Genomic DNA, 25,139 nt, shown 5'->3' with positions numbered 1-25,139 from the left:
CTGAGAATAGATGTCAGCAGTGCTTTAATATCATAATTCACCTCAGGGCAGTGCACATAAATTTTCCCAAACCTTTGAGTCATAGCAGTAAGACATTAAAGCTTGATCACTTAACATACCTAGTAAATACAATGATACACAAAACTTTGCCATTCAATTACAGTAACTAAATTCACCAAGTACTAAACTTCAAAGCTAACATTTATGGTTCAGGAATTTCTTGAGCCACAAATTGTTTGAGAAGGGACTAGCATTCTGGGGAAGTATTTCAGTAAGTACAGAAGGCAATTGCTATATTTGCTAGCAGAGGAAGAATGCTACACTACGAATACCCAAAATAGTTCCTCTACTATGTAAAAATATACCAACAAAAGAAGGCAACTGTAAGCTTCATACTTCCAAAACACAGATTTAGTTGGTGGCAGATTAGAGTCAATACCTGCTCTTAGTAATAAAGCTCATATTTAATTGTGATAGCAATAGCATTGAAAAACATCCTCAGACAACTAACAAATTGAGTTATTTTTTCATTGCAAGAGTCCACAGGCCTTTCTGGAGGACAAAGAGGTTAGAGCACCGCACTAAAATAAATTAATTCTCACACTCCTATGCAAAACTACCTGCTTTTCTGAGCATCCGTTTCTTTACCTCTAAAATAAGGATAAACTCAGCTCTTTAGAAAAAGAATAACTAATTAATTGTATGACTCTCTAAGTCATAGGGGAATTGCATTTTTTAACAGAGTATTTGATATAAATGCACAGAAGTATTTTCAAGAGCTATTTCCAGCCTTAGACAGAATACAAAGCCATACTTTTTTTTTTTTTTTTTTTTTTTTTTTTTAATAACAAACTATTACATCAGCAGGAGATGTTAGAATCTCAAAATCTGGCAAGGTCACAGAAGCTGATTTCCAGTGACTCACTGAAAACAGCTTTTCATTTACCGTGTAACTTCTAATTAAATAATAGCCCTCCCTGACAATGGCGTGCTGACAACATCAATATATTCTCATACAAAAAGAGTAAGAAGCCTGAGTACAGCAACCAGCAGTCAGGATGGGATACTGACATTGGTCACACTGCATTCTGGCCTGACTTTCCCCTAAGCTCTCTCTTCTGCACATACCTTTCCTTTGCAAATGCTATCAGCCCAAATCCCTCTAACCAAAGCATTAGAATACCCAGCTACCTTAATATTACCTTTTTTTTTTTCTAGAATGGTGAACAGTTATGGTTTCAAAAATACTTACCTCTAAGTAAAAACAAATACTCTTTCCTAGTAGCAGACTTTGAGGATTGGAGGGCAAGAAGTTGCCTGGGGCAACATCGGTTATACCTGCCTCGGAAAACAGGTCAGTCCATTAAGTTACTATTGCAACAGCAAATCTGTGCTTGCTCACATGTTCAGCTAAATCATGGTGACCATGCAGCCACTTCTCATGCCTACAAAGCAGCTCTGAAAACAAGTTTCAATGTTGTAACAAAAAGACTTTTCCTGCTAACAGCACTTATTTTTATTTAATTTCTGACTTATTCCTACTTAATAAAATATAAGTGTTTTTGGCTTAGCATCTCAAATTAGCAGTCAACAAAATTAAAGTTTTCTGTAATTTCAAAACCTAAGCAAAAAGAATCAACACTCAAAAAGATAAATCAGATTTAAAAAAAAAAAAAAATAGTCAAAGGGAATAAATACATTTGCCATGCAAGTGCAGTAGCTGCTGACTTACTATCTCTTTACTCTCCTCTTTGCAGTTTATTTCGTGGATCCTCTCCAGAATAGCTTTCTCAGAGGGTTTAATGGTTGCCGATCCACTGCTGAGAAGGGCAGCAATTTGCTCTTTGAAAGCCACCAAAGAACTTTGAGCAGTCCTGGCCTCTTCTTTGCTGCTCTTCAAACTTTCATCCAGCTCACTCAAAGATTTCTTCAGAGTGTGAAGTTCTTGCTTTGAAGCTTCCCAAGCTTTCTGGTTAGCAGTGAGTTTATCTTGGTGGTTTCTGATGTCCGCCTCCAAACCCTGTCTTGCTATTCTAGCACTGTCAAGATCCTAGGAATACACAAAAGACTAAACCAAAGTTTCAAAATTCATTAGAACCCCTCCTCATATGCACAAAGCAGGGAGTTACTCAGAAGCAGGTATTGCACCTAGAGAAATACAGACCCATATTGCTCACAAGGGCCTGACAACATCAAGGTTTCATGAGAAATCTCCCACTGAAATTAATGAAAGCCCAAAGCCTGCTGTAATCACTCTAGACAGATTAACTCCTTGCAGTAACCTGGAAAATTGTATGTAAACAAAAAATTTTTGATTGCAAAACTACTGCAAGATTATATTTTCATTCAGATAATAAGACTTATAAAAACAATGGTGAACAAAATCTAATGAAAACAAAGCTAAAGGACTACACCTGAGAGGGGAAGCATGAATACACATGAAGTTTCTGAAAGTAGAGCTGAATTAGATGTTATCTCTGAGAATAATTTACCTGAATGTGACAAAAAAATCCTGAGATTATTTTTACATATAAGTACGAGTGAGACAAAAACAATAAGAAAAAGTTAAGACAGCCTAAAGGAAGAGTAAGTGCTCAAATATCAATTAAATCTCAAATAAGAAATGTTTTTTCAAAAGATGCACTAAGGTGAAGGAACAATAGATTGTACAACACTCAGAACAAAAAATAATAATAATAAAAAAAAGTCTGCATGATTGCATTTCTGAAGAAAACAAAAACACTCATATTAAGCACAAATCTGCCTGATGAAGAGGAGGTCAATGCAGAGCTAAGTGTCCTTCCACAGAGCCTACAGCTGCCCTCATCTGCTGCTCAGCAGAGCTCTATCAGAGTGCAGAAACATCAGTGGAGAAGGACGAATGGGATGGTGGCTCTATCTAGCATCCTTGTATTTTATTTATTTATTTTTTTTTAATTTTGAAGGAGTCAGTTGCCATCTACTACTCCTTGCATTTCATAAGTAATACATTCAAAGATAATGTTACCCTTGGTACTAAGGGAGACAGGATACTGTAGGATAAGCCCATAGGATTTACTGCTCAGAGTCATCCTCAGACCTTTGGCATTTTGTTATGGTTCTCGTTTAGCCTCTCACACCCACAGGCTTTTCCTACTAAGCCCAGGGCCTTTAAAAATTATTTTCCCTTTATCTTCTGATAAATCAAGGCTCAGTTTTCAAGGGAGAAAAATAGTCAGTGTACACATATCAGTTGTATATAAAATATTGACCCAACTGGGAGGCAGAACTGTGTATCCTGACCCACAGGACAAAAGCAAATGATGAAATATGGAAGAAAACTAACCCGTTTAAACAAAAGAAACATTCAGCTCTCATTCAGTCAGCTTGTGAACCTCTTTCCTATCCCTGCATTACTAGAATTAAGAGTGTTTATAGACTCATATGCAAGAAGAAAACTGCAGTCAAATCAACTCAAAGAACAGAAAAAAGTCTTCATTCCTTATGGTATTACCTGATTGATAGGAACCAGCCAGAAATAATATTACTTCACACAAGACAAAAAATTAAGTAAGAGGATGGCATATTTACAGAGAGTGACTGAATTTCTCTAGAAGTTCCAGGTTTTTAGCAGAAGCTCAGTATGTGGGTTGATGTCAACTGAGATGGTCTTCCTCAGAATTTAAAAATTGTTCCAGGAGCAGCTTTGAACATGGTGGCTACTTGGGGGTCTCTCAGAGCCCACCTATACTTGCTGTGTGGCACAGTAAGCTGTTTGTATTAATGGCATACATGCTAATCAAGCAGTACATCTGGAAATAGTTATATAAATCAGCGGTGAGGCTGGGACAGAAGCTTAGGAAACACCCTTGGAAATAACATAATATACTAAAAATACTAAAATTTTTAAATAGCTTCAAAAATGCAAACATGCAAATATATAAATGAAAACAAACTAAAACAAACCTTATCATTTAGGTAATTATTTGTAACTTGAACTTTCTACAGCAATTGTAGAACTCTTTGAAACAAATGTTGGCACGATTCCTTGTCTTTTTTTTTTTTTTTTTTTAATTCCAAAGAAATCCTATTAATAGAAAATTCCCACCTGTGTTGAGAATTACACTCTGGTAATGACAGCAAAGAATAAAGACCAGTTTTTTTCAGTTACAATTTTCTACAGTCTGAGTTTTTCTTTCAGAAAGACAGAGCAAAAGTAGTTTTCCAGTCTCAAGGAGCTTACCTAATTACAATCTCTTTTCTAATTGTGAACATCTGCAAACATACACAGTTGAATCAAAAGATCAAGGTATAAAATAAGTAATTGCAAGCCTGTTGATGCTTAAACATTTAAAAAACAAAGCAGCCATACAAGCAATTTACAGAATGAAAAGTAGCAAAATTCAAAGCATTAAAATTCTGAACAATCTTCCTTAAACCCTCTCTTGAATGGAGAATATTTAAAGTAACTAACTTCAGCAAGGTCAGCATGAACTTGAAACAGTACCTGGAAGCTTGGGCACTATGACATGTAAAGGTGGTAGCCCAACTAGAGGCAAAACCCCAAAATCCTGATGGCTTCGTGCAGGGGGATAAAACAGTTCTGTTCCTATAAGATGGAATGAACGGAGCTGTAACAGCTCATGGTTTTTCTTCAGCTCCTCAGTGCCCATGACTGTTCTGTCACTCTGAATCATATGAAGGTTTTGGTACGCCGGTTGTAGGGTTAAAAAAAAAAAAAAAAAAGTGTCCAACACTGACATAACTGCATTTGAAAAGCACTACAGAAATTCTTGTTCAAATAAAACAGAAGATGTAATGCAGATTTACCTAGCATATGCTGTGTCAGTGTGACTGACTGTTAGACACAAGAGATGCAGCAGACATGAAGTGGACCACTTATGGGCTGATGTAGAAAGTGGGAGCAGAGACTCTTAAACTATCTGAGACCTAAGCAAAAGGATTCATACAGCACAGTGCTGTGCTTGCAGCTACCCGCTCACACCTGGTTGGAGTACACTCACCTGCTGGCACTCTGCCTGAGATTAGAGAAGATGGAAGAGTATACAGACCACTGCATAAGATGCCAGTGAGGCCTCCTGAGAACTAATGTATTCAATATTAGGTCAGCTGTATTGACATCAAAAGCTGTAACTGGCAGGGAAAATTACTTCTGTCTTTTAAGCATAGAAAGAAAGACACTATTTTATCAGTAAAGGCTAAAAAGCTGTATTTAACACTGGAAAACAAAGTCAGGGAGATGTGATTGCATTAAAGAGACGTGTATGAAAGAGGCAAAACAAGACAGTGTAAGATCTTCTAGCTAATAATATATATTAATACTTACCCTCATTCTACTGATCTCTCTCCAAAGATGTAATTAATTCACATGAAGTGAAAAATAGCAGAGAGTAACACAAGAAGAGCTATTGCAGCTCAGACCAAAGGTTTATGTATTCCAACAGCCAGCATCTGACAGTAGGCAGTAACAACCATCTCAAAAAGGTTATAAGAGCCAAGGAGGCATAAATTACTTGCTCAGAATACTCTCCCACCTCAAAATAATTGCAGCTCAGAGACTTTCAGGTGTAGAAATGGCCTTTTCTATTTTACAGCACTCAGTGATTTCTTCTTCCATTTTTATGTGCAGTTATTTTTTTAACCATGGTAATTTCCAGAATGGAAAATTCATGGTCATAGTTCAATTTTAATTGCCCAGAGAAGTGTATCTTCCTGTTTGTTTTGAATGTACTTCATTTTTAATTTTCAATTTTAACTTCATTTAATGAAACCTTGTTTTATTAGAAAAGAGAACCATCAATTATTCTTTAGCTTCTCTCTCCTTAGCACTCATAGTTTTGGGGATCTCTCTCACATCACTGCCCAGATGTCTTGTCTCAAATCTGAAGAGTCCAAGTCCTTTTAGTCTTTCTTTATAGAGAATTCATTGTATATTTGTTTTCATATTTGTTGCCCTTCTCTGAATTTCTTTCAGTTTTACCACATTTTTAGGGGATGTCAGAATTTCTGTGTTGAAGTAGACACACCATGGATTCCAGCAGTGACAAAATAACATTTTATTCTCTCCCAATAATTTATAATCTATTTTTCTTACTGCCGTTGACCTGAATTTGTTCAAGAACTATCATACTCCAATATCTCATTCTAGAGTAATTACAATAAACTGAGCCCATTATTTTGTAATTGCTTTGTTTCTATAAAACTATTCAGTTCTTCCTTTATGCATCATATTATATCTATCTACTCTTATAAACTGACTCCTTCAAAAAATTCTAGTTATATATATGTAGTTAATCTTGCACTGTAGATATATTTTTTTCATATTTCTCAAGATTTCAACTATGCACATAGAAGGTTTGTTGGTCTGTCGTTTCATCAAATATTTTTAAGAAAGCAGATGCTAGTCAAATCAGTCACTAGTTATGGTCCCAAGGCTGGTTTAGAACTTATGACTCAACACTCCAAATTGATTGAGGACTTCAAATTCAATTTTCTAGATCTACGAATTGCTTCCTATAGTTCTCTTTCCTGAAGAAAAATAAACAATAAAACACATCACCACAACTGAAGCAGATTTAGAAAAGACACAATAGGTTCACATTCTCAAAGTGCTATAGCTTTTTGTTATGGTTTTAGATAAACACGAATTTAATTGCTCATTTACCTAGCTTATATGGTTATAAACAGCAAAAATTGAAATCTTTGCTTTTATTTAATGTAATAGATTAAAACAGACTAAGAAAGATCATTTTTCTCTTGTTATTTTGCATGTATGACACCACAAAAATATGCCACACAGAAGCATGCCACACCCTATTTAAAAGCCATTATTGTGGCTTTGCATATGAGATTACAATAATATTGATGTCTATCTCCAGCACCAGCTTTCATCTTAACATCTAAAAGGAAAAGAAAAAAAAAAAAAAAGAATGCAGAAAATTTCTTTTTGTACTGAGTTGTACATTTTTGGCTTTAGGAATGGCTTTGCTCAAATTTAAACTGATGAGCAAATTTATTTCTATTTACATTAATTTTTAACATATGTGGGCTTCCAATACTTCTAAAGTATCCAACCACATTTGCTTGTCTATTTGTATGCTAGAATCACGTCAAACAGGTGCTTGGAAGTTTGACAATATTGTTTCAGAAGCTCTGCAGAGGTCTTGCCACAAAATACCAGCAGAAGAGATGGCATGAAGCCTTCTCTTTCTTCCACAGAGCCCTCTGAAGACTTGTGAAACTTTAACAATCTTTGAGGAACCAACACCACTCATTTCTGTCATTCATTGTTCCTACACATGTAGCTGCTCCTAAAGCAATTTCTCACTGGAAAGGAAACTGCTCATGTTAAAACTGAGATCTTTCCTCACCACATTTCACACAGACCACAGCCACCTCATCACACAGCTTTATTGCCCACCAGCCATGTTACACAGCCCCATCAATTATCTCGCTGCGGCTAAAGAGATAGAATCTCTTGGCTTTCATCACCTCTCTCTAAAACTCTGGTGTGCTTCCCTGAAGGACCATATACAAGGCAAGAGGTAGGCAGCTGCATCAAAGGTGTTACAGAAAAGGATTCTCTCTTGATTCAGTCAAATGTTGCAAAGTTTTTCACAGAGGAGGCTATTCACAAGGCAAGCCTCTATAGCTGTGCCTTAGTTAATTATCAAAATTATTGTGATATTAAAGTTATTAAAATGTATCATTTCAGTTGTGCACTCCATGTACCATATTTTCAAAATCTCAAAATTGTAATTTTCATAGACACAATGTAAAAGAACTCATTTGTAAACTGATTTCATAGATGATAACTTTGCACCTAAAAGACTCTTAAGTGCATCTGCGTTTTTCCCTAAATTGGTGACAAAAAATTCACTGAGTTCTGTGGAGTTAAGATCCCACTGTTTGTAGAACAAAAGAAAATAAATTCAATGACACTTTTAGTAATAATAACATTGTTATGCTTACTGTAAAGATTTTTTTTTTTCCTCAGGTTTAAAAATACCTGGAAGTTTAAAATACAGCAAGTTCAGTCAGGGATTAATGGAAATGTGAAATGAAGACTTGCTACAGGAAAAACACATAACTTAGAGGAAAAAAAGACACAAGATTTCACTTCCAATTAAATGAGTAGAGTAGAGTAGTTCAGTTAGAAGGGACCTTCAAAGATCCAACTTCCTGACTACTGCAGGGCTAACCAAAAGTTAAAGCAGTTTATTGATCATTTTATCTTATTTTATTTTACTGAGTGCATTATCCAGATGCCTTTTGAGAACTGATGATCTTGGGGCATTAAGAGAAATACTGCATAAAGATTCATAAAGAGAAATGCTATGCCATGAGAAGGTGGGTACAGACCTGAAAGCTCATGAAACAGCTGAGACTCCTTCCGGAGAGCTCACACATATTTAACAGTGATAGTCACACAGTGTCCAGAGCCTTGCCTGTATTTTGCAGTATAGCTTTCCATACACAGAACAGCAGAGATTACCATTTATTTTTGGTCAAAATTCACTAATGCTGACAGAACCTTTTTCTAAAGGGCTTTCATGAGATTTTGCGTGAAACACACATATTGTTTTGTATAGTAGTAGCATTAGCTGTTAGCATGGAGATAGATGCAACCCTTGTATCAGGAAGCTGAGAGGATATATGGCAAGATGTACTTCTGCTTCTGTGTGCTTACATACTCACCAGCCACTAGCCACTCTCACAGCACAGACAACAGTTATTCAGCCTAATATAGCAGATTCCTATATAACTGCTGTCCTTCACTAACATCTATCCCTCTACAATACCTGCCACAACCACAAGCCCATCTCCTCCCTTTTCTTTCTTGCTATGGCCATATGCTAACTGAGGCACTTGTAATCCATCCGGAGGAAACTCTGGGCTTTTTGGCTTGAATGTTTTTAATAACAAGAATGTAATTAATAACAAGAGTGCAGCATTTAAGTTAAATAATTGGAGAGAGCCTTCAGACCAGAGAATGATATTTACTTATCCTTATATTTACTTTTAACTTACACCATCATTATTAACTCCGGCACTTCAGTGAGCAGCAGGGTCTCAATTTATTAAGTCAATTACATAACCACCACCACCCCAAAGAAAAAAAAAAAAAATAGAAAATCAGGTTATATTAACAGGAATAGTAAGTGATAAAAGAGAATGCCAGTATTTTTCACATGAATTCTTACACCAGCTGTGTCTCCATTTACTACTGCTATACCACAAGAACTTTAAACTAGATTGCTCTTATCTCCTACCTTGTTTTATGATTCAACCTGAAAATATTTGAGATGTCTGCTGAAACCTATCTATAAAATTAATTTGCTTAACAACTTATAACAAACTAAAATCAATAAAAACATCCAGGTTCTAAATGGGAAAGTCATTATCTACTGGGAAAATCAAAAACTAAAATCATTTGGTCACATCTCCTACAATCAAAGTATTTGAGTATATTAAAAATGTATGAGTGTTTATGGTTTACTCAATTTCTCAGTTTCCTTAAATTATAATAGCTTATTTTTAATTAACTATGTTTTCATACAATCGATTTTAAAATTTTATATTGCATACTACTTAGATTTAATTAATAACAATTTAATACATTAATAATGAATTAAAACCTCATTTTCATTATCAATTTTGCATTAACAGTACATATAGATACATTTGAATTAATTAAAGTTAGTTGATAATATTCTAAATATGTTTCTTGAAGACAGTGCTTAGTGCATATCTTTGCAAAACAGATGTTTAAATTAAGACTTGAGAGGAATCACAAATATTTCCAGGTTGACTCATCAGAGGAAATGAGAAACAGGAACAAGCCAGTTTACCAATTCTTGTGGCTTGTCAGGGTCAAAGCTATATGAAAGGCAAATTCATTTGAAAGAATACATGCACCTTCTATACCTTAAATAAATACTGAGTAGATATTTAATAAATATTAGAAAGGGACTTGGTTAGAGATTTATTTCTTTTTTAGAGACTGCCAGACATTCTCAAAGACTGTCATAATACTGTAATTAATGATGATCATAATAAATAATCATTGTCTGGGCACACAGAAAGAATGAACAGATATTCCAATTGTCAGTCTAGAAATTTGGGCAGCATTTAAAAATTACTTTCTACGAAACACAAATGTGATATCCAACACTGTCAGAAAAAATATTTATGTTGTGTTTACAGAATTCCAGTAGCACCTTCTGACAATATTCAGTTGGGAATGTGGGAAGTTCAGGATTCTGAAACAAAACTAATACAGTAGGAAAAAAAAAAAAAAAAAAGAGAGAGAGAGAGAAAAAGAAGGAAAAAAAGGTTGGTTACCTACTGCTAATTAAATTTGTTTTGATATTATATTAGTTTCTCTTGTTTGCTGTTCTATAATTGTAATGCACCAAGGCTGACAGTGGAATTAGTAAAATTATTGTTTGCTTGCTAATGTTGCTCCAACGGAAACCAGCTGACTTCATCAAATCCTGGAGCATCAAATTTACCAAAGAACATTCTGAATAATTCTCACATATTAACTTTTTATCTTGCTAATAGTCTGAATGCAACCAATCTGGCTTGCATTTTCTTCATCAAGAATTTCAGAGTCTATAATCTGTTTATTTGGCCATGAGTTAGCTGCCTCTTCCTGGGGCATGAGGAGAGGCCCCAAGGCATCAAGAGAGACCAAGCAGAAAAATCCCAAGGAGCAGGAATGAAGAACCACCTGACAAGAAAAACTGGAAATGGTTCAGAGACGAGGCGTGAACATGGCTGAGACTGAGGCTTGTCAGAGAAGACTGACAGAACCACTGAACAGAAAGGTTGTGTTCTGTCCCTTGTGTAATTAAGAAGCTTTTTGAGAGACAAAACTGGGGCAAAGTGGCCATCATCTTGTAATACAAAACATAGCCAAGCTATTGGCTAGCACAGAAACACTTCTTTATTACCTGTGACAGTTTTACTTGCTTTTCTCTTTTGCAAGTGAACATGAAACAATGCACAACTCTATTCACGCGCTTATTTCATCTGTGCAAAGTCAAACCTACTTTATACAACTGAGGATGCCCTTCCTGTAGCTTAAGACATTCATCAGAGGAACAAGGGATACTATATATCCTGCTTTAGATACGCAGATTAAAAACATTCTTTGTGTTTTTACTTATTTTTTCAATACTGCATTTCTTAATACACTTTTGTGAACACAAAACATTCTCAGGAGATTTATACAATATCTGCAAAATTAAGTAGCTAAACTGAAACAACACAGGAAGAATCTGCAACCTCTAAATTAGCCATGATGGCACACACTTCATTTGAAAGGCAATGTTGATAATTTAGCAAGACGTTTCTGTAAAATGGGCTAAATAAATTATGCATTTGGCATACATGCAATAACAACAGGAAAATATTTTTTAGCTAAGTGTTTCAACATTTGAAATATTTTGGCACTCAGAGCAAACTTGCAAAACAAATCATAAATGAAGCCTCATCTCAGTTTAGAATGTCTCCTGATTCTGGCTTACCTGGCAAGTGCACCACCCTCTCTCCTCTTATTCACACACATGCTTGAAGAACAGGGACAAAAAGTTCTCAGAAATGCCTGGTTAAGTTTTCAGTCCAGGTTCACTCTCTTTCCAATTTGAGTCTTAGGAAATTTTACACAGGTTGTTAAGAAGCATTTTCAGCAGTAAGTAAAATTTATGACCCTTGTGGTACTTTACATTCATTTTCCCCACAACAAATTCTTTCTTCTTAAAAGCATGCTGTCAGCTCTCTCATCTGCTAAGTATTTTGCCTACAACAAAATCAGAACACTTTATCCTTTAAAGTATGTGATTGTGATAATTCATTCAGGGAAAAAGTAATGCTGGAAGGGTGGAGAAAACATTAACATATACTAACTTTGAAAACTTACTTGCCCAAGGTTGTATTTATGTTAAAATATCTACAAACTCAGTTACACGTAACTCAGCTACATATTTGGCAGTTTCATTTTCTTACTTTCTTTAGTTCTGACCATCAGCTTTAACCGCACTTCCCTAGTACCTACAAGAAATTTTCATTATGGTTTTAGTAAACTGCTTCCTTTTTGCAGTTATCACTCAAAGTACAAAGTAATAAAACAAACTGCTGCAGTAGCTGACTTTGTTCTTTCTTTGCAATATACTAAACCCTTACAGCAAGCTCTCTTGGAGTACTTAAATCCTTAAATCATATCTTTTTCTTTCCAAATTGTACCTAGGTGAATTTGGTGAATACTTGACTTACAACTTCACCTACAGCTCTCAATTCACCATTATTCCTGCTGCACTTTTTCTCTATACAGGTTCTCCTCAGTAAAGTTGTACTTTTCTGCAAGAGACAACCTACTGCCTACAACATTTTGGGTATGAGTCAACTGAGTTCTTATGAAATACAGGTTTATTATGCAGTGAAACAAGATAATCTAGTGTGTCTAAAAGCCAAGACATTTTATTTCCAGACCTTAAAAGAAATAATAAAATAAGATTCTACTAATTCCTTTCAATCTCGTTAGAATTTTTGAAGAATCTAAGTAACAGAATCATCAGAAAATTTGCAACATCACATAAATATTATTTAAACAAGCATTTTTTCCATTGTTCCATCCTTGTGCCTCAGTTTTATTCACACTTATACATTTACAATGCTTTAGAAAAACTTCTGCTTAATTACATGTTTTTGCAAGCAACAAAGTCTACAATACGAAGGGAGCAAAAATACCAATTTGCAAGCACCATCAGAAGACATCAAATCTAAATCAGTTCTATCTTGCACAGTTATTGTTTAATTATATAATAATTTCCATATGTTTTAAGGTTTCAAGAAACTGAGAATAACCTTAGAATAACTTTTTGTTTTTTACTAAAGACCCTCATCAGTGAAAGTCTTTCAAAAGTACTTTTTCTCATGCAACTCCTATCCAAAATTGATTTGAAATTTTGAGAAATTAAAATTAAAAATGAAAACTAGACAAACATATACATGACTCATTTATGTACCTTACTAAGTTTTTCCATGTCTTGATAGTATCCTGCTGCCTTTTTCTGCTCTTTGGTTGCTTCTGAAACAAGCCTCATGATAGTTTCTCTGCTAGCCTTGGACTCCATCTCATGGCCATCGATAGCTTCTTGAAGAGCAGCAACCTGAACTTTTAGTGCCAGATTTTCTTTACAAATTTCACTGACCTAGAGAGATAATTCAAATAGTGGAAACGTTTTTAAACACTTAACAATGATGTTTATTCATCCCAGTATACAGCTCCTAATCATCCTAATACAGACATGGTGTTTCCGAGACCCCTAGGCCAGATTTATAATTGCATTCTATTGCTCCTTTCTAAACAAGTAGAAAGGCAATTAAAATGAGAACCATATTCCCACCAGAAACCCACATCTTAGTGAAATGTGGTTCAGATTTACTCCCACATAATCTCTATGATCTACTAAAGAGGTGGAGAGCTACTGGCACTTCTGAGTATCTGTAGTTGACATAAAGCAGGTCTCAAAACGAAAACAGATCATATAACTATCTTCATGTGAAAAGCAGACTGTTTTGGTTGGGCCTGTTAAGATTTATGCCTCTCATTTGGAACGACAAACTGAAAGCTGCATTTTATGCTTGAAACTTTTTAGGCAAAGGAATATTTGAGTTAGTAACAGCTATTTCATGAGCATATTCAAGAGCAGGGCCAAATACCTGGTGGACTGCTGTGCTGAACAGCCAGCACCTTGGAAAAAGGAATATCTCCAGTAAGATATCCTGTTTTGTTACATTATGTTGTTTCCAAGCAGGGAGTAGATAAGTGTGGTAGCTTCAAAGACTGCATTAGGAAAAAAATGTACCCTGACTGGTAGCTAAGTTTTCCTAATGAACTCAATTTTCAGTGCATGCTAGATTTCCCAACTAGATCTGTTAATTGTTAGGAAGAGAAAAAGAAAAAAAAAAAAAAAAAGAGCCAATGTATACTTTTAAAAAATAAATAACTGTATATTTGCTTAATTTAAAGCATGTAAGAGATCCAGCTTAATGCAAGTATTTTTGCCTCCAATGACAACTAGACAAGTTTTGTTACGTGTATCTGTTGCAATTTGAATATGCTTGTAATATTATGAGGGCAAGGACTGTAAGAGATCTGTGACACCTACTTAGATCATCTTATTGTATTAAGGTTTCCTTATAGCCAGGATAGTTATAGTATGAATATAACAAAAGAGAAATTCCCAAAATTCTGAGTGTGCTCTCAAGTGAAGAAAAGTGGGGATACAGAAGACTAGACACTATATAAGAATAATGCATAAAATTAGGATAAAGTGCCCTTCAGCAGCCTCTAAAAAGGTTGAAAGAGTACACAAACAATTTTCCTTTCCTAAGTGGATGCTTTGCATTCAGTACTCTAGGAAAATTCTGAGGGGAGATAATAAATTTTGATGCTTGAGATTCAAATACACCCTATAGTGATTCACAGCATTTTATTACACAGTAAAGTTACACAGGGCACAGTTTAGGTTGTTTTAGCAAGTGCCTTTTCAGATATTTCTACTTAATGGTACATCAGCTTGAGATAAGTATTAAATACAAGTGGTAGAATTTACGTGTCATCTTGTGATCCCATTGCTAATGTTTTCAGGAAAGCTTTCAACCATATCAAGGTTGTACTTGGAAACTATAGGCTGATAAAATATGTATGTAAATAAGACTGAGTTCACTGAAGTCAATTAGCGTTCAACACCTTTGAAAATCAGGCCAATATGAAAAACCTGTCTTAAATGATACCACTCTGCAAATCATTATTACAAAGATTCCTCTCTTTATAATTTTTTTTTTTTTTATAAACAAATATTCTTCTATTTATTTTCTACATAGAAGGATGAATTCATTTTCTTTGTCAAACCAGTTTTTTTGGGGGGTTGTTTGTTTTGTTTTCATGAATTAAGCTAAATTTGTCACTCCTGCAGATATTCCTAAAACACAGTAAAAGGTTTTAATAAGTCTTGTCCAAGAAAACCCTTGCTTACACATAATCACCTTTGACATTAAGTGTTCCTGTGGTTTCTCTTTCTCTCTGATGTCTGTGCCCAGGAATTCAGAAAGCTGTGAAAGGAGATCTTCATACTTTCTGCTGATATTAGAAGCTTGTGTCTTGCTTTCTTCACACTCATTCAAATATTTACTAATTCAACAAAACAGACAATCAAAAAAAAAGAAAAAAAAAACACATCAGGGTAAATGTTCTCTGAAACAGAATTCTAGGCAAAAGATATTATCCCAAGATGATTGCTAGCTTCTGCATACTAGAAAATGAATTTTGAAAGTTACATATGCAATGTAGTTCTCTCTACATATTGTTTAATATATATAACTTTTGTTAGTCACCTCATGTGTGAGCACTTCTTCATCTGTGCTTTTCATGAGCACTTTAAAGAATCTTCTACAATCCTAACACAAAATTCTCAGCACAAAATTCCGATAAAATACAAGAATTAGGTAGCATCAATGAACACTATCCTCAGGATATTCAAAGTGGATGCTGCACATAAAAGCTTAGGAAAAGTAAGGGGGAAGAGTGACCAAATTACAGTAAAATATATTAGAGCACTTATCATCCTTCTCTAATTAAACCCACAGGTTTAATTTAATTTTAATTTAAAAGGCAGGGGAAAGAGAAGCCCCTCCTGACTGATGGAAGCGTAGGGCATCCAGAGTGCTTGTGAGAGGAAGTTCACAGGCAAAAGCAGAAGGGAGAGGAGAGACACTATTTTGCTGCATATACACACTCTTCTGCAGTGTAACACAGCCCACGAACATATGGCACAGAGGTAAAGAAGAAAAAGAAATGTGCAGACTGGATTCAGGTTAAAGGCAACCAAAAAAAAAAAATGCAAGGGATTACCACAATATTATGAAGGCAGCTTTTTGTCATCAGTTTCTTCTCTTTCAAAAGGTGCCTACCATACAGATAGGCACCTTGTGTGAAACACCCATCAGTCCTACTGCTAAAGGTAGCAACATTAACAGCAGATAGCAGTTCATAAGTGCTCCCTGTAAGAATGAACAAACAGCAGAGTGGCCTAAATATGTTTACACCCTTCCCATTGCCAGGAACAAAGCTATGTCTGGGAAACATGCATTGCTATAGCCTGCACAGATAGCAAATATGTAGATCTAAATCTTGCTCACGATGCCCTAACACCGAGCATCACTCCTGGAAAACTACAAAGAGAGTGACTAACAAAAATAATCCCCCAGAGTCAATATAGTCAAAAATACTATTAATTTAATTCAAACATCAACTGCAAAACTACTTTGGAGTATCTTATCAGAAGGAGGAGCAGTTTATACTCATGGTACTCCAGTCTCAGTATACCTGTCAACTGATGCTGCAGAAAGGAACTGCTAACAAGCTGTCCATAGCACTTGCTAATCCCAACAGCATGCAGAGATCAGATATAATGTTACCACACAGCACAGAAACAGCATTGACAATTTTCAGTTCAGATTCACTCTCCGATAAAACGCAAGAAAAAATTACTCAATGGTAAAAATACACTCAGTGCAAGAGACAAATCTATTGAGCTTCCAGATGAGAAAGTACTTTCTAAAGCAAGGTCTTCACAAAGATTTGAATGCTGGAATCAAATGAGATGTGAGGTATCACCAAACATCTGTCTAAGACAACTAGTTTATCAAAACTGTTAAATACTTGTTTATGAGAGCACAGCACTGTTCAAAGTTTTCAAGGTGGGCGTGTGAGCCATTTCTGGGCTCATTCTTCTCCATTTCTGATTTCTCCCTCTCTAGGAGGCACAGAGCATAATCACTTTCATAAAAGCAGCATGAAACACCTATAAAAAATGCACAGTGGTGCAAAGGGAGTCCATTAAATGGCTATAGATTGCTGTAAAGTAGTCCAGGAAAACTTCAAGATAGAACCTTAGGAGAGAGGAAAGCACGGTTGTTGTCAGTGCTTCAAAGGGGAAGACAGGAGAACAAAGAGGAATGGAAAACATTAATTACGGCTCTGCACAGGATGCAGAGAACTCTGTGTAATACTGCACAGCACCCACTGTGAAACAGGAGAGCTTTGCTTTCTGCAAAGCACACTCTGGCCCTCAGGAAACAAGCACCTCACAGCTTTCTCACCTCCAGGCAACTGGCATTCTCCACCATCACCCCAGCAAAACTAAGCTGTGAGATGGTTACTAAATTGCTGTCCTGAGGAGGGATACATCAGAAGTGAAAAGGTATGAAACTCCAGAAGTGCCATACGTGTACACAAATATATAGAATATTGTATTAGATTACTGATCATGCAAATTATTCTATTCTATGGCTCTGAACGTAAGGTGCATCACCCACAGAACCAGGACTGCTGCTAAAAATAAACAACTGGAAGAACAAAGCATACACTTGACAACCCAACGAATAACCTAATTACCTTCAGTACAGCCATAAAGGTGTCAGCACTTAGATAATAGGCATTCAGGTACAAAAAGTGGAACACAGCTCTTTCACAGTTTTGCTAGCTCTTCAGAACTAATGAGCAAAGAGAAGGGAAGAAAAAAAATGCTCTTCTCATCTCAGGTTCTAAAAATACCTTGGCAATAGAGACGTTGAGTAGAAAAGTGCCATTTTTAATAGGGGAGATGTATGTCTTGGAAACCAATCACAGAATGTATTAAATATTTTTGACTGTATCCCTTGGTATACAATGCAAATGCGCATTTTGTGCCTACTGGCTTGCTCTTCCTTTTTATCAGTGGTTTTCAATTAAAATCTTGAATATCTAATTATGAACAGCCATGTTCTACTGAGGTGGTCAGACTAAGCAAGTTCACTACTGAGTCAACACGTTGATTAGTATTAAGGGGCACATGTAACCACCGGCTGAGGATGAGAAAAAGTTTTGAAAGCATATACTGCAGATTCATAAACAGTTTAATCCAACATGGTTGTTGCTTCCAGAACAGTGGGCTCACTTCCCTTTGTCCCTTTCTTTTTGCCAACCGTCTAGTGGTACAGCCAGGTACACAGCTAACTGGATCTGGGATTGTCAGAGCTGCAAATAGAGCTTTTTATTTTGCGCACTTTTCTCTTGGAGCAGATCCCTGGTCCCTGACCACCATGCAGCAGTACAAATGGAAGTACTGACACACGTAACATGAGCAAAACAAAGCAGCCAGCTAAAGGACAGGACATCATTGGGAGCAACAGCACAGATTTATACCACATAAAACTTACCATATCCCTGTAACAATAGGCTAACTCTGATGCACGGTATTTTGGCAGATTTCTTGTAGTGACTGAAGCAAACAGGATAGGAGGCCCTTCCTCCTTTTTTTTTTTTTTTTTTTTTTTTTTTTTTCAAAAGTAGCATTTTAAAGAATCTTAACAACCATTATCTCAGAGACTGTGATGTTTTCTATGTTGCTAGGATGCATAATACACTTTTTGGCTTTTCTATCCCTTGCTTATATTGGGATTGTATCTAAAAACCTTGTTAATCAACATTAGCACTCCCCAGGCAGGTTCTTTTAGCAATTCAGCTCATAACAGACAAGTGCACTGCAATGGATTTCTCCGGATACTAAAATAACTTAATTATCCACTTCTAACTGATGGGGCCTGAAAGAGCTGTGCTAAATACTGATTTAAGAATTACAGATATCTGGTAACACTCGTCTTGCTTTTAACTAGACAATATCAAGACAGACACAGATATTAGCCTTGTAATGGTGAAAAATCCATTACGAAAGAATCATAGAATGGCTCGGGTTTGAAGGGACCTCAAAGATCATCTAACTCCAACCCTCCTGCTATAGGCAGAGATGCCACCCACTAGATCAGGTTGGCTGAGACTCCACCAAGCCTGGCTTGAACACCTCCAGGGATGGAACATCCACAACTTCTCTGGCAACCTGTTCTTGTGTCTCAGCACCCTTACAGTGAAGAATTTCCTCCTAATGTCTAGTATAAATCTTTTTTTAGCTTAAATAAATAAATCTCTTTATATCTTTTTTTTTTTTTTTTTTTTTTAATACATCTCTTATTTTAAGATTATTTCCCCTTTTCCTATCTTTATCTACCTGAGTAAAGAGTCAAGTCACTCTCCGTCTTTTTTATAAGACCCCTTTAAGTGTTGAAAAGCCATAATGAGGTTTCCCCGGAGCCTTCTCTTCTCCAGGCTGAACATCCCCACCTCTCTCAGCCTTTCTTCATAGGAGAGGTGCTCCAGCCCCTTGATCATCTTTAGAGCAGGTCCAGTAGGGGGCTACAATAGCTCCACATCTATGTTGTGCTGCAGGCCCCAGACCTGGATATAGTATTCCAGGTGGAGCCTCACGAGGGCAGAGTAGAGGGAAAAAACTCACCTCCCTTTCCTGCTGGCCACTCCTCTGTTGATGCAGCCCAGGATGCAGTTGGACTTCTGGATTGCAAGCACACACTGCTGACTCATGTCTCACCTTCTGTCTACCAGAACCCCCCAAGTCCTTCTTTGCAGGACTGTTCTCAATGAGCTCTCCCAGCCCATACTCATGTCTGGGATTGCCCTGACCCAGGTGCAGCACCTTGCAATTGGACTTGTTGAACCTCATGCAATTCACATGGGCCCACTTCTCCAGTCTGTCCAGGCCCCTTTGGATGATATCCCTTCCTTCTATTGTACCAACAGCATCACTCAGCTTGATGTCATCTGCAAACTTGCTGAGGGTGCCCTCAATCCCATCATCTATGTCACTGATGAAGATATTGAAAAGCACTGGTCCCAGGACAGACCTCTGAGGGACACCGCCTGTCATCAGTCTCCACCTGGACATAGAACCACTGATCACTACTCTCCAGGTGCAGCCACAGAGCCAATTCCTTATCTTTTTTTTTTTTTTTTTTGAGAGAGAGAGAGAGGTGAGTAGGGGGAGTGTAAATATTGTGGTTTCACCAAGCTGACTCATTATAGTGATTTCTTCTCCAAAGGACACAACTCTTAAAACCCCATTTGTGGTCTAACAACTCGAACCAAAATACAAGTTTCAATACTTTCCACACACTCAGGTACAATTATTTTACAAAACGTAACTGCAGATCTGAATTCTGCTGTAAATTCTGCCCACCAACTTATTTTTCTGTTGACAACTGCAGCTTCCAGTAATCAAAAAATAATTCTCATCTCACATGAATCTTACTTAAGTTTGGCGTTTTGCTCATGAAGTTTCTCCTTCAGCTCACAGTTTTCTTTGCATGCTGCCTGTGCTGTCAGCTCAGCCTGTTTTTTAGAAGTGGCAAGCACACTGGACTCTTCCTCTGTCTCTCGAACTCGGGTTTGCAAAGACAGGAGAAGAGACGCCTGTCTAGCATTGTTTTCCTTGTAGTGTTCAGCTTCAGCCTTCAGCTCTTGAAAAGAGGCTTCCTTAGAGACCATTCTGGACCTGAGTTCTAGAAGCTATAAACAGAAAAGGAGAAAATTAATGAAAAAGGAAAAATAATTTTGTGCAGGCTGAAATGTTTGCCTGCATTAAAAGTTCAATAACGTGACAAGAAGCACAGACTTGTGAAAAGACAGTCTTCTATCACTATGAAACTGAGTGGAGGGAGACTATTTTATATTACTAAAAGAAAATAATAAGAAAAAGAAAAACTTATGTTATATAATACAACTTAATATAAACTCTCTGCCTGGAAGATAAATCTGCTCACAAATACAGAATTAGGAAATACCCACGTTACTTCTCACACACAACCTTAACTCACCCCCCCTTATGCAGCTTTCTTACAATGCAGTTATTAACACCACCATTCCCTCTTTTTCTTTTTTGCCTGCCTCCTCCCTGCTCCCAGTTCTGGTGCACAATTCCACAAATAACATATAGCTGTGGGGGGATGTAATAGCAAAGTATCCTGTTTTATGAGAGTGGAACTTTTTGATGATTTGTAGCATATTCAGAGGCAAAGAAGTTTCTGGAGATTTGTGCTTTAAGGTAACCTCTTTCCAACAGTTATTTTTTGGTCAGATGATTCAATGAAATGTAGCTGGATTTACACAGAAACAGCAAGAGAGCCTTGTAAGGAGGAGGAGGAGGGAGATTACTGCCAAATGTTAAGAACCTGATCCAGAGATGTTAGAGCCTCACAGCAGTTCATGGAGTTCATTCATTTTTCTTTACCTTCCCCTCTTTCTTTTTGCTGAAGTACCATTTCCCATTGAATTATTTATGCTACAGACTTCTACAAAAGATTAAGCTTCAGGCAGATGCACTAGGCACACACAAAACTTCAGTTCAACTATTTTACTTGTTAAAAACAACATATAATTTAAAGCAAAACTTTTACCACTAGAAGTGCTAAGGATTGATTTCAGCTTTCCTGACAATTCCAGCTATAAGCAGCAGGGCTTTTAACTTGTGGCAAACATCACTGAATATTTAAGACATCAAGCTGCAATACAGGAGGTCAGAAAATTCATGGTTCTACCAAGAGGTTCTGGTGTGACCAAACCTAAGATGCTCAGAGTGAAATTCCAGGAGGCTGGTGAACCAATTGAACAGCCACTGTCTTTGGAGCTGACATAAAACAGCGCTGATTTTGAGAAAAGATGCTCCATCTTTTCCCAGTCTCATAGGCTTCATGTCCATACTCCGCCCTCTTCTTTGCACTAGCAGAAATACTCCTATGGCAATGAAGTGAAATAGATCAGGAAACTGATCCGGCTCAAAAAACGACCCAGAAGGAAAGGCTTTATCCTTCAGCTGGATCTGTTCCACAGTCCAGCACACCATAAGACACAGACATTTGTGCCAAGGCAAGGGATAGGACAGTATGGGAAAGGAAACAAGCAGCTGAAGGAACAACACAATTGCTTTGTTTGGCAGTTAAATCAATTTATGGTAGCTTAAAGTGTTCATAACCTTAAAATTTTCTCTGTGGTTCAACTCCCCATCTGCAAAATGTGATATTTTTTCCTCTGTCTATTGCCTTTGTGGTCAGTTCCAACAGCAGAAAAAAAACAAGAATAATCCCATATTATGAATTTTAAGAGTGCTCAGCATAACTGGGCTCTGACCTCAGCTGGGTCATGAAGGTCTTTATTAAGAAGAGCATGAACAGCTGCTTTCTTGACTATTCTTTTGTTTTGCAAGAACAGCGCTGAAAGATTCTATAAATCAGTCGGTCATGCTGGCAATAAAGCCATTTGAGATTTCCAGTAAAAAAAAAAAAAAAAAAAAAAAAAAATATGTCCATGAGAACATGGAATTCTGTACTACTTTGCAAAAAAATAAATTTAGAGTACTGATCCTAGATAGCAATTAACTGTAAAGGATCTCTGCAGTAATTTCAGGATCAACTGGTCAAAGTCACGCTCAGCTGATAGACACTCATCCCTGCAGTTCTGACTGGATACTGAATAAACAATTCATTCTTCTATAATATTACATGTTCTTCCTGTTTCCCATGTTCAGCTATCTACAATAAAATAAATTTTATTTCATTGACTCTTTTTTAAGGTTCAGAAGCTATGCAAGTGTCTCTCAAAGCACTTTACAGAGTGCAAGAGAAATACATATTTGTAATGTGTACAGAGATTTGAAGAACTAGTTGGATGAATGTTTGCATCTCTATGAAATTTTATGTATCCTTATGTATTTTATGTATACTTATGTCTATGTATATTTATGAATATATACACCTAAATTGTGGAAATAAACATGAACCTTTTCATTTCTCTTAGAGGCAAACATCGACTCTGTTTTGAAACTGACCACCACCTGCATTGCTGCATTGTATCAAATCAACCTTATTTGGTCCTACGTTAACAAAAATTAAGCATGAAAACACAGAAACTCTGAAAATTATCCTGTAATAAATTCTCTCTCCTGAAAACTTCCATCCACACAACAGAGACAGCAGAAGAGGATGCATATATGTTCTCCAGTTAAAATCAACCTCTCTAGCTCAAACACAACTTCACTGGTGATGCAAGCAATGCAAATTTTCAGAGTCATAACTCAATAAAGTGGAGAAATGGGTGAGGATGGGCAGTTATCTCTGAAGTTACTAGCAACAACAACAGGACATCTGTCAGAACTTTTACACAACCACAATTTCTAAATATTAACTATCAGGTTTAATTACAAAATATTGCATTTAGTATTGCATGATGATGATAAAAAGCTAGAGTGGTTCAAATCTTGGAAATATAAACTCATGGTTCTTGAGCACAGAATCAAGCAGAGTAAAAATCACATCAGAGGGCTAAAAAGAAATAATAAATTAAAAAAATATATTATAAGAACCAAAAGGTTTGTAATCAACTCAAGAATTTTTAGACTTTCTGCAAACTTTCTATTCTCAGCAGAAAGATACTGTAGAAAATCTTCAAATGTCAGGAAGTATTTGGAGGTATTTTAAAATATACCTCTGATTGGGCACAATCATACTTCACTGAAAGTGCTGCAAGTTCGCTTTGAGCAGTCTCTGCTGCAGCTCGATAGCAGTTCATCTGCTCTCTGGTGACAGGAATATCCAAAAGAAAGTGATCGTAAGACTCCTGGGGAGACAATGTGAAAACAAAGCCATTAGACATCACAATTTAAAACATTTTTGCTTCAGAACCTTTTTGTTTCTTTCAACTACTAAAGGGCCTCTGTTCCAAGCATGTTGTTTCCAGAGTAACTCACTCTTATTGTAATGTAAGGTAAACAGTCATTTCGCTATCAGTCACCACTTTCACCTGCAATTTAAGCCATCAACATCGGTACTAGAGTATATCAGGAGAGCAACATGCTTGTTGCTCTCCTGATATACTCTAGTACCGACGTTGATGGCTTAAATCGGATAGAAAGGCCTTTCTATTCTTTACATGAGCCCATGCCCATGGCCTCTAGAGGTAGGCTAATGTTAGGCTGCTTTGTGTATCTATATTTCAATTCAGCAGTATGGGGGGGGGGGGGAAAGTAATGAGAGATTAAAAATTTCAAGCACAACTAAAAATCACAACTATGGAGTTATTTGATTCTTCTGCATGCTGCTTCTAGTCAGTGTTGTTCTCGTCTCTCAGCATTTCCCACCACGCAACAGACTGCTGCCAACACACTCACAAATTGTGAAGGCGTAACTCTGAATCCTCAATGTTTATGAGGGTATCTTGCAACTTTCAGGACAGAATTTGCAGTTGTATTACATAAAGACAGAATAATTTAACTCATAAATAAGGAGGAAGAAAATAAAGGTAGGTCATATGAATCTCCATAAAGGGCTAACCTGCTCCTCCTTCCATTAACAGTGGCCATTAGCAGGTTCCCAAGCAGATTCAGCACAAGTATGCAAGATATTCCCCCTCAGAAATTTCATAGCCTCCAATTATTTTCAGTTCAGGTTATTCCCTGCAGTTTCCATTAATTTAGTAACACTCAAAAGTCCCCTGTCTACAAACCTCTCCAGTCACTCCTTCAGTCCATGTCAACTTTCATCCAAAATGTTTTCTTGGCAATGATCTACTTAAGTGTCTCTTATACAAAGAACAACTTTGGTTTTCAGACTGCAGTTACTCTGAATGCCCCCATAATTTTACATTGAAAGAGTGGAGAAAAAACAATGGCTATCAATCTTCTCTGTGCCACACGTGATTCTGCAGCTTTCTATCACATCTCACCTCCACTGTCTTTCTACCAGGTTGAAGAGTCCACCTCTACTCAGGCCTCCTTCTGTTTCTCAAAGTCAGTTTTGAGCTTGCCCAGCTATGCTTTTACTTTTAATCAGCCATGGCTACAGGTCCTTTTGAGTTCTTACTATGAATTTTGGGCATAATTTCAGCTTTTTGAATGATACTTTCTTGTCCCCGGCAATCACCATTACTATACTGACTTTCTTTCAGCCTTTTTCAAACCCTACTAATAGATGGCAAGTGCTGGCTTTGTGCTTCCAGCACAGTCTCCTTCAGACCACTTTCAAGACTACAATTCTTTAATTTTGCCTTTTTGACTCTTTTCAATACGCTTTCTCATTTTTGTACATTTCTTCTACAGTAGAGCACAAATGCAGTGGATTTCTTGGTCTTTGTTATTTAAATCTTTCAATATGAAAATTGAGACCTGAGGTCTTGCTAGGAGTTCCATTAG

At 36.7% G+C, this 25,139-nt stretch overlaps 1 protein-coding gene across 1 annotated transcript in view; it reads right to left on the bottom strand.

Annotated features, from left to right (window-relative positions):
• Positions 1–23,605, bottom strand: part of CCDC170 (coiled-coil domain containing 170) — a 35,568-nt gene extending 11,963 nt beyond the window's left edge. The window contains 5 exon segments of the mRNA XM_032183874.1: positions 1,733–2,050; positions 13,032–13,217; positions 15,058–15,202; positions 20,211–20,467; positions 23,438–23,605. Coding sequence (XP_032039765.1) covers positions 1,733–2,050; positions 13,032–13,217; positions 15,058–15,202; positions 20,211–20,467; positions 23,438–23,605 — 1,074 coding nt within the window.
• Positions 23,606–25,139: the final 1,534 nt, after the last annotated feature.

Source organism: Aythya fuligula, chromosome 3 (assembly GCF_009819795.1).
Source record: "Aythya fuligula isolate bAytFul2 chromosome 3, bAytFul2.pri, whole genome shotgun sequence".
Taxonomy (NCBI): Eukaryota; Metazoa; Chordata; class Aves; order Anseriformes; family Anatidae; genus Aythya; species Aythya fuligula.
This window is presented reverse-complemented; position numbering and strand designations above follow the sequence as displayed.